The sequence below is a fragment of the Microtus ochrogaster genome, chromosome 1, assembly GCF_000317375.1.
Source record: "Microtus ochrogaster isolate Prairie Vole_2 chromosome 1, MicOch1.0, whole genome shotgun sequence".
Lineage (NCBI taxonomy): Eukaryota > Metazoa > Chordata > Mammalia > Rodentia > Cricetidae > Microtus > Microtus ochrogaster.
In genome coordinates, this window is record NC_022009.1 from 81,547,142 (window position 1) to 81,557,788 (window position 10,647).

The 10,647-nt window shown below is 44.5% G+C and overlaps 1 protein-coding gene across 1 annotated transcript in view; it reads left to right on the forward strand.

Annotated features, from left to right (window-relative positions):
- The window catches only part of Cdhr3 (cadherin related family member 3), a 60,990-nt gene that overhangs the window by 32,395 nt on the left and 17,948 nt on the right, over positions 1-10,647 (forward strand). The window contains exons 10-12 of the mRNA XM_013347598.2: positions 3,759-3,930; positions 5,040-5,142; positions 9,858-9,956. Coding sequence (XP_013203052.1) covers positions 3,759-3,930; positions 5,040-5,142; positions 9,858-9,956 — 374 coding nt within the window. The remainder of the gene's footprint in view (positions 1-3,758; positions 3,931-5,039; positions 5,143-9,857; positions 9,957-10,647) is intronic.

Sequence of the window (10,647 nt, forward strand, 5' to 3'; positions counted from 1 at the left end):
TTGGTACATGCCCACCAAGTGGTCTCAGGGGCCACAAAGTTTGGCTGCTGATGGAAGAATTGACCTGGAGAGTGGACTAGCAAGCGCTGGAGTAAAGTGAGGTTTCTCCATCAAAAGTCCCGGACTCCAGGCAGGTTCCAGCTCCCTGCATGTCCCCCAGTATCAGCTTACACTGTTCCTAGTTGCAGTTGTTTGTATTTGCTGGGGGACCGATGGTCTAGTTGGTGCCTAGCCCTGTGGAGTAAGGGGTTGGAGGGTTCAGCACAGTCAGCAATTCTGACCCATCCCATCAGATAAACTGTAAACCTTGTCAAGGGTAGAGAGTACAGAAGGGGATCCTACCCGTGCCAATGGGGCCTAGTGTGGTAGTGCTGTTGGTGCTGGCTGCAGCCAATCTCACAGAGGGAATGTTGGTTGCAGTTGACTTCTTTCTCTTAAACTATTGGGACCCATCAGTCTGGGGTCTGAAGAGGTGGCCTCCCCAAAAGGTAAACATTTCCTGGGTCTGTTTTGGTAGCAAGATAGAGTCTTACTTTCCAGGTTCTTCCAGTGTCCCACGGAACGTGGTCGTCCCAATGTTGACTCCAATATTTCAGAATTATGGTTATGGGATTGCAGGTCCCTATCATGCAGTGTTTGGGAGGTCCCCTCTTTGTGTGTGTGTGTGTGTGTGTGTGTGTGTGTGTGTGTGTGTGTGTGAGTTTGTGTGTGTGTGTTCTTTGGACACAGATAGAACTGGGTTTCCTGTTTTTCTCTCTATACAACCATCGCTTCTGTAGTTTAACCAAGCTCCATAAATGGGTGTAAAGAACAAAGGTCTATATGGAACTGGGGTTGCTAATCTGTAGTTGATTGACGATCACTTTCCTGTGTCTGTTATTCTTAATTCTCCAGCCCAGAGAGAGCCCAGTGAGAGTTGTGGGCTCCTGTCCCCTACAGAGAAAGGAAAAAGATGAATGCAGTGTTCTGGGTTAGTGATCTCAGGTCATTCTTCTACTGAAGGGGTCTGAAGTCACATGACGGCCACCTGTCCATCATCTTTGACAGCCTTCTTTAATTGGAAGGGATGGATCCACGGAATGACTCCAGCCACATTCACAGCTGGGGTGGTGGGGACATCTGGGCAGAGAGTCCCTTCCAGGCTGGTTCCAGAGTCTGGGTGGGGATCCTCTTTGTCCAAACAGAGTGTCCTGGGTCCTGGGTAGACCTGGTAGGCACAGCAGGATTCCCTTCGCTGCCTGGTCCGTGACCTGGCACCCCACCGGCAAAGCCACAAGGGCTTGGGAAAGGAATGATTAGACGTTTCTGCCTGGGGAATCGCTCAGAGCCTGAGGAGGGTGGGAGGTGGGCTCCCGAACACAATTTTGGAATATTTTTGGGTTTGTTTTTGTTTTTCGGGTTTTGGTTGGTTGGTTGGTTGATTGTTTTGGTTTTTCGAGACAGGGTTTCTCTATGTAACAGCTCTGGCTGTCTTGGAATTTGTTCTGTATACTGGGCTGGCATTGAAGTCACAGAGATTCACCTGCCTCGACCTCCCAAGTGCTGGGATTAAAGGCGCGTGCCACCACCACCCAGCTTTTCCCAAACATGATCTTAAAAGGAGTGAGCCCCTCTGGCAAGCAGCCCTGAGCAGGGCAAAGGAGAGGAGATGGCCGGGTTTTCACCAGTTTCAGGGCCAGTTTGCTCAGTCCCCTTTAGAGTTCTTTTCAGCCTTCTTCTCTACCTGAGCTCTGTGTCTTATGTGCACAATCATCCAGTTCATGTTTAATACCTTTGTCAGATTTTGAGACACTTTGGTGTAGTAATAGGAGCAGTGGGGCTGCGTCCCCAGCACCCCGCTGCCCGCAAGGCTAGCTTTACCCAAAACAATTACACGGACACTGTATTCTTTTAATCACTGCTTGTCCCATTTCTATCTAGCCTCTTCTAGGCTAACTCTCGCACCTGGACTAGCCCATTTCTTATAATCTGTGTAGCACAGCTGGGTGCGCTTACCGGGAAGATTCTAGCCTATGTCCATCCTGGGTCAAAGCTTCATCACATGTGCCTCAGAGAGCAGAGCTCTCGCCTCTGCCCGCAAGAGTGGAGCATCGTGTCTCTCTGAGGCGTCTGCCCCTGAGAGGAGAGCTGTCGAGTCTCTGTCTGAGGTGTCTTACCTCACTTCCTCTTCCGCCCAGCTTTCTGCTCCGTTCACTCCTCCCACCTACGTTCTAAACTATCAGGGCAAGCAGCTTCTTTATTTAATCAACCAATGACCTTCCTCCATCACTTTGGCCACGAAGGACAGGCCATTGTCCTACCCCGAAACTACGGGATTCATTTCCTGAAGAAGTTTCTTGGTGACTGTTGGGGCCGTCTCTGTTTGGGTGGGACAGGCCTCCAATCATCTCGAGAAGGTGTCTACAAACACCAGCAAATAGTTATAGCCTAAAACAGTTGGTCTGATTTCAGTAAAGTCCAGCTCCTTGTGTTCCCCATGTCCACTTCCTGGACCCTCAATCCCTTGTGGAATCTTCCTTCCCCCTTTGGGGTTTACCTGAACACAGGTGGCATCTACACGTGGTGACATCATCAGGCTTCTCTCATTTGGGATATAATAGTCGGATCTGAGGAATTCAGAAGGTTTTGTGTATCACTAGGTGGATAGCTTAATAGGATTCTGTAACCAGTCACCTCCGGAGTCACAGAAAGGATGGGTCTGTTGTCCGGGGGCATCCGATATCCTTGTTGATCCTCTTTGGCTAGTTCTCATTTTCACCTGGGCTGGATTTTGGCTGGATTTTGGTTGGTCTTGTAAGCTGGGCTCCCACTGGGCTATGAAGACTTGGTTCAGACTTAAAGTTTTCAGTGATCTTAGCACAGACCATGAAAAATCATGTCCGGAGGCTTTAACTTCCTTTGATAAGCCTTGAGCCCCCTCCAAGCTACTCTGTGGTTTCTGTAAGACAGAGGACAAGAGTGGAAACCTCTTGGAGATGCAGAAATCAGAGTTTTTATTTTGTAAAGGGCTCACGATGAAACAGCACACAATTACTATCTAATAAGTGGTTGAAGAATGAATGAGTACATCCATGGCATCGCACAGTGAAGGCAGAAACAGACTGGCAGATATGTTTTCTATCAGGGCGGCCTTGTGGAGACACAGGGACACGTGTCTTCTCTTCAGGAAGCAGATGCTGTTACTGGCCACAACCTAGCACAATCCTTGCTCCACAGTTGCTGATCCCAAGTTCATTTTTTTAGCTGTCACAAGAAAAGACTGTAGAGTGTAGAGGAATACACTTTGGTAGTGAGAGACTCTGGGCCTTTATGGTGCTCTGAGGGGCCGCTGGAGATCTGGGGGAGGGCCATTCCAGTAACGGGTGCAATGCCCTGAGACTAGCGTCTTGGTGACCTGTGTTAGGGGCATCAGGAACATCCCACTCCTGTGGGGAGGAGCATGAACCAGGAGCTGCTGAGGGCAGGGAGGAAACGTAGGAGCGGGTGAGGAGAGACCTGCCGTCCTAAGGTGAGATGGTGGCTGAATGGCCGAGCTTTTCGGTTCTCAGGAGCAGGCTGCTGTGTTCTGACAAGGGCAGATGCCACCGCTAGCTGCTATATTAGAAGCGGTCCGCAGGACTCCGGGGCAGAAGCGGCGAGGGCAGCCAAGGACTTGTGGACTGAATACAAAGTTGAGGTATCTAGCCTCGGCCTCGGTGAGAGGGCCGATTCAGTCGCCGTTTGTTAGGAGAAAATATTGAATTCTATCTTTTTGCCAGCATTATGTTGACGGAAAACACAGCCAACGGGACTTTGCTCTTGGACCTGAACAAGTTCTGCTTTGATGACGACAGTGAAGCTCCGAACAACAAATTCAACTTCACCACGCCATCTGGAGCAGGGAGCAGCGGCAGATTCTCACAGCGTCCAGCTGGCTCCGGGAGAATTGTGGTCAGTTCATGGTCATTGGCTCATTAAAGGGACGCTGGGGAAGCTGGTTCAACATGCCTGGTGCTTCTGCTACCCTGCAGAGAGACATCTGCAAGGCGCCTCCTCTCAGAGCCGCCTTAACTGACAGACTCAGTCGTGGCTGTGTGTTCCCGGCCGCCCTTTGTTTCACTCAGGCTTCAGCATCCTTCATTACCCAGAGCCGGGCTGGGGCCTGAGCTGTTACAGACACGGCGGTGCCCTCTGTGCGCACGCTCTGCTGTTGTTCGAGTGCTCGCTCCTCAAATGAGGCGCCAGGGGGAGAGACCAGCCCAGGCCATCCTGAGAGATTCTGCATCACAGAACCACAGAGACCCCAGAGCCGCAGAGGCGGAACTGGACGGTCGGGCATGAAGGGCGGGCTTCAGCAGTTGTGTGGCTTCTGTTCACACAGGTCACCTGCTGTAGGCAGGGATAAAACAGTGAAAACGAAGGCCGTGTCAAGGGTCCTGAGCGGGTGTGTCCAGCAGACCCTGGGGTTGTCACCACCTTCCTCCTCAGCCTTTCTACCTCCCATCTCAAACTGTCTTCAATCCCTTAAAAAGTCATGGGTCATTTAAAAAAAAAAACTAATTTCGATTTTGGGGAGATACTTTTTTTTGTTTCCTAATTCATAGCCACCGTTTAAGATGTAGAAAACACCGAAGAATGTCATTACATAGGAGTGAACACTGTCAACATTTTGATACATTTTTCTTTTCTATGTGGTTTTATGTTTCTACACATATATGTACATCTATGTTAAATAATGAAAATTATTCCTGTATAAAGGGTTTCGTTTTTTACTTTTCTTCAGCTGTTCTGAAGGCATGAACCTTGTTTGTTGGGCAGTAGTGCTAACTAGCTAGGCGGACTCTTGGAGATAGATTTTTCTCCTCTGGTAAATTCTTCTGAGTAGGTCCTCTAGCTCCACCAGAGTGTGGTCATGTCTGAAAACTCCTCAAATGTCCCAGCAAATGGTTTCCCTAAGGATGCTGGTCATCTACACAGCCGCTAACTGTAGGGAAATAGATTATCAGCTCAAAAACAGGACTGTTTATCCTGTGAGATCTATTTTCTCTGTTCCGACCTAGTTAACTGCTGATCTAGATTGTGAAAACCCGAGCAACATAGCAGCTGGCAATGCATACAAGGTGATAATCCAGGTGCAGGATGTCGCCCCTCCGTACTATAAAAGCAAGTACCCTTTTTTATTGTTTTTATTGAGCTATTCATTTTTCTCTGCTCCCCTCCCTTCTTCTCTTCCCTTCTATCCTCCCCCAAGGTCCCCATGCTCCCAGTTTACTCAGGAGATGTTGTCTTTTTCTACTTCCCATGTAGATTAGATCCATGTATGTCTCTCTTAGGGTCCTCATTGTTGTCCTGTGTGCTAGATTCATCTCAGTCAGCAGTTTGGTAAAGTAATTTTTGGGGGATGTTAACAGAAACCTTTCAGGGGGTCTTGTTCCATCAAATCATATTAGTCTGGAAGCAATCCACAGGTTCTCATCCTCCGAGGAAACAAAGATGAACCTCTTTTCCAAAGCACCATATCCATAGACTCAAACTTTGAAGTCAAGAAACCTTTAAGGGGCTGGAGAGATGGCTCAGAGGTTAAGAGCATTGCCTGCTCTTCCAAAGGTCCTGAGTTCAATTCCCAGCAACCACATGGTGGCTCACAACCATCTGTAATGGGTTCTGGTGCCCTCTTCTGGCCTGAAGGCATAAACAAAGACAGAATATTGTATACATAATAAATAAATAAATAAATAAATAAATAAATAAATAAATAAATATTAAAAAAGAAACCTTTAAAACATATAAGTTGGTTTAGCTTAGCAGTCCCCAGAATCAAATGTCTCTCTACAGTCAAAAAAATTCAAAGAAAACACAATGATATGCATAATCTAGACCCTCTGTGTGTATTCCATCTTTACATGGCTTATTTGTCTTTACTTCTTTTAATCTATGACTGTCTGTACTCTGTTTCTTTAAAGACTATCTTTTTTAAAAAACCATTTACTTTTTTTTTATAACTGTCTATACCCTTTTTCTTTTCTCTCCCAAGCCTACGTACATTTATTCAACACTGACCCGTTTAGAGGTCTTTTCCATCTGACTCTGTCTTTTTTTTATGTCTGTAATTATTTTCTGGCCAGAAGCACTTCTTAAGAATCTAAGCTGCGGCATTGCTAGGGTATACACATCCCTGCCTGCTTGCTCTGCCCAGTCCAACATGGTGGAAGTCCGTTAGTGCCTGAGACTGCTAGATGGGAGCCGTCCTCACCACCTCAACTCTGATAACCAGTTGGCCCATGCTGCTACCAAGTAACTGTGCACTATCCACAAACCCCATTTAAATGTTCCATAGCTGGACCTCCAGAAAGAGTCAGAGTTCACACGAGCAGCACAGCCAAGAAAGTCAGCATTTCAAAGCAGCACAGCTTTTTTTTTGTCTGCTACTGCTAAGTCAGGAAAATCTCTCTTAAAGGAGCCATGCCTCTGCTTGCTTCTAGCAAACAGAACCCACCCAAGAAAATGCCGCTACCAAACCATGCTTAACTCTGTTCTTTTGTGTCTAGAATTCCTTTTTAAGCTTTCTCAGGTTTTAAGTGATTTTAGTTGGACACACTGGCACGCCAATTTGCTGTAAGGAGGCCGCTTGTTTGCTTCACCACACAGAAACTATATTATTTAAATCAGTACTTGGCCCATTAGCTCTATCTTCTTATTGGCTAACTCTTACATCTTAATTTAACCCATTTCTTATAATCTGTGTATTGCTACAAGGCTGTGGCTTATTGGGTAAAGTTCTGGCATCTGTCTCCAGTGGAGCTACATGGCTTCTCCCTGACTCTGCCTCCTTTCTCCCAGCATTCAGTTTAGTTTTCCCCACCTACCTCTATTCCCTGTGCAGGCCCAAGACAGTTTCTTCATTAGCCAATGGTATTCACAGCATACAGAGAAGAATCCCACATCAGTCCCATTTATTAATTGTTTCTTTCAGTGTCTGTGCTACTGGGGTTATATTTAGGAAGTGGTAGACTGTGCCAATGCATTCAAGTGTTCTTCCCACTTTCTCGTCTATGAGGTTTAGTGTGGCTGGCTTTATGTTGAGGTCTTTGATCCATGTGGACTTGAATTTTGTGCATGGCAATAGATATGGATCTATTTCCATTCTTTTTTTTTTTTTTTTTTGGATTTTCGAGACAGGGTTTCTCTGTAGCTTTTGGTTCCTGTCCTAGAACTAGCTCTTCTAGACCAGGCTGGCCTCAAACTCACAGAGATCCGCCTGCCTCTGCCTCCCGAGTGCTGGGATTAAAGGCGTGCGCCACCACCGCCTGGCTATCTATTTTCATTCTTTTAAATGTTGATATTGAGTTATATGCCAGCACCATCTGTTGAATATGCTTTATTTTTTCCATCTAATATTTTTTGCTTCTTTGTCAAAAATCAGGTGTTTGTAGGTGTGTGTGGATTGATATCTGGGTCTTCGATTCGGTTCCATTGGTCCTCCTGTCTGTTTTTATGCCAATACCTACCCAAGAGCATAGAAGCTCTTTCCATTTTCTAACCAACATTTCCACTTGTTTGGTTAGAGTTACTTCAAGATGTTTTATGTTATTTATGATATTTATGTTATTATTGTGGAGGGTGATGTTTCTCTGATTTCTTTCTCAGCCCGTTTATCATCTGTGTAAAGCAGGGCTACTGATTTATTAGAGTTAATCTTGTATCCTGCTGCATTACTGAAGGTGTTTATGAGTTGTAGAAGTTCCTTGGTAGAATTTTTGGGGTCCCTTATATAAACTATCATATTATCAGAAATAGTGAGAGTCTGACTTCGTATTTTCTAATTTGTATCCCCTTGTTCTTTTGTTCTCTGCTTATTGTACTAGCTAGGACCTCAACTACTATATTGAATAGATATGGAAATATTAGAAAACCTTGTCTTGTTCCTGACTTCAATGGGATCACTGTGAGTTTCTCTCCATTTAGTTTGATGTTGGCTGTTGGCTTGCTGTGTATTGCCTTAATTATGTTTAGGTATGGTTCTTGTATCCCTGCTCTCTCCAAGATCTTTATCATGAAGGTATGTTTTATTTTGTCAAAGGTTTTTCCAGCATCTATTGACATGATCATGTAAATTTTTTTCAGTTTGTTAGTATGGTGGATTATCTTGACAGATTTTCATATGTTGAACCATACCTGCATCTCTGGGATGAAGCCAACTTGATCATGGTAGATAATTTTTCTGATTTGTTCTTGGATTTGGTTTGCCAGTATTTTATTGAGTATTTTTGCATCAATGTTTCTGAGGGAGATTGGTCTGTAATTCTCTTTCTTAGTAATGTCTTTGTGTGGTTTGGGTATCAGGGTAATTGGAGCCTCATAAAAAGAGTTTGGCAATATTCCATCTGTTTCTATTGTGTGGAACAATTTGAGGGATATTGGTATTAGTTCTCCTTTGAAAATCTTGTAGAATTCTGAGCTGAAACCATCTGGGCCTGGGCTTTTTTGGTTTGGAAACTTTTAATGACTGTTTCTATTTCTTTAGCAGTTATAGGTCTATTTAATTTGCTTATCTAGTCTTGTCTTACTTTTGGTAAGAGATATTTATCCAGAAAATTGTTCATTTCTTTTAAGTTTTTCAATTTTGTGAAGTACATGTTTTTGAAATATGACTCTCTGGATTCTCTGGATTTCCTCTATGTCTTTTGTTATGGCCCCCTTTTCATTTCTGATTTTTTTAATTTGGATGTTCTCTCTCTGCCTTTTGGTTAGTTTGGATAAAGGTTTGTTCATTTTGTTGATTTTCTCAAACTCTGTATCATTGATTCTTTGTATTGTTTTCTTTGTTTCTATTTTGTTGATTTCAGCCCTCAATTTTTTTATTTCCTGCCATCTAGTCCCCCTGGGTGAGTTTGCTTCTTTTTGTTCTAGAGTTTTCAGGTGTGTGTTAACACACTCGTGTGGGATTTTTTTCCAGCTTTTTTATGCAGACATTTAGTGCTATGACTATTCTCTTAACACTGCTTTCATTGTGTCCCATAAATTTGAGTTATGTTGTGTGGTCGTTTTCATTGAATTTTAGGAAGTCTTTGATTTCTTAGTGCCCTTGTGACTTGTTTCATACGGCGTCTCCCTCGGGCATCAGTGATTGAACTGCATTAGGCAGGTCTAGGTACTGGGCACAGGGGCTCCTGTTACATCCACCAATCAGGCTCCAGCATCTACTTCCTCTGGTGGGGGTTGAATTACAACACTCGAGTGTTCTCAGGGTCCTGTCCTTTCCATCTTTCTACTTTCCACACAGCTTCACTCTTTCCAATGATTTCTCAGAAAGTGCAAATACCAACACATAACTACATTGGATGTGTGCTGTAGCTGTCAAGTTCACGTTTAAACTCTTGGGTTTGGCACACAAGCACTTCCATGATCTGCATAGCTTGCTAGCTGTAGCTCCCAACCCTTCCCACTCAACTTCCCTTTTCTTCAACTGTCAATGCCAATCACTGCAGCTGCCCTGAGAGAATAACAAAGTTTTATACCTTGGAGTTTTTACACATGGCTAGAACTCTCCCTCCTGGTCTGTACTACTCCCCTTCCATACTATCCCCACACTTTACTGTCCTATCCCACACTTTACTGTCCTATCCCACACTGTTCACTTACTGTGTATTTTCACAATGACCCATCTTCCTCTCTTTGTCCATCTCAGGCTTTTCTCGGGCTTCCTCCTCCAGGTTCAACAGTGACTTGTATTTGTGTTGTCTGAGAACCTACTGCTAACTGTCTTGGAGACAGGTCTCTACCTGTGCCTCCGCCCACACTTACAAGATGCTTTCTAATGCCCACTGAACAGATGGGTACAGGTTGTGATGGAAATTTATTTCTGTTTCCTTTTTTAGATAACATCTACATTTTCATTCTAACAAGCCCAGAAAATGAATTTCCTCTCACCTTTGATAGACCATCATATGTGTTTGATGTGTTGGAAACAAGACCAGGTGGGTAAAGGCCAAATCACAGTCATAGCATCTTGCCAGGCTTTATCTGACTTCAGTCTCTACAGGTGCATAGCTCTTGGCAGAGATCACCAGAAGGTTTTCACACGTTCTTTGATGATTTGTGTGATTGCATCCTTCATTCCTTGCTTACTTCCCTCCCTCCCTCCCTCTTTTCTTCCCTCTCTTCCCCTACTGTCTCTTGCTCTATTTTCTTTCTCTTTCTTGAATTGCTCTTGCTAGTCCAGAGACCTCCAGGTTAGTCATGGATCCTGAAAACCTGATTAAACTGCATTTCTCTGAATGCCCAGATTGCTTCCTTGCTGTCTGCCTGGTTTTCTGCTAATCCTCCATGTTGTAGATGATGTTTCTTCTTGGTCTCCTCTGTGATTTTTGACCGACTTGCTCAGGGAGTTGGAATTTTCAGGTCGTAAAAAGACTCCCCACTTCTCTAGTTCCTTTCTTTAAAGACAAAACAGAGCATCATCCTCTTCTTGAGTTCTCTGGCAGTCTTATTTTCTCCTTTATAATGATATTTTGATTTTTATGGTCTATTCTTCCATTAAGAAAAGATTCCCATGACTGACATGGTAGTACATGCCTGTAATCCTAGCACTTGGTAAGTGAAGGAATGAGAAACAGTAGTTCAGAACCATCTGCTATGGTATAGCAAGTGCAGGGTCAGCCTGGACTA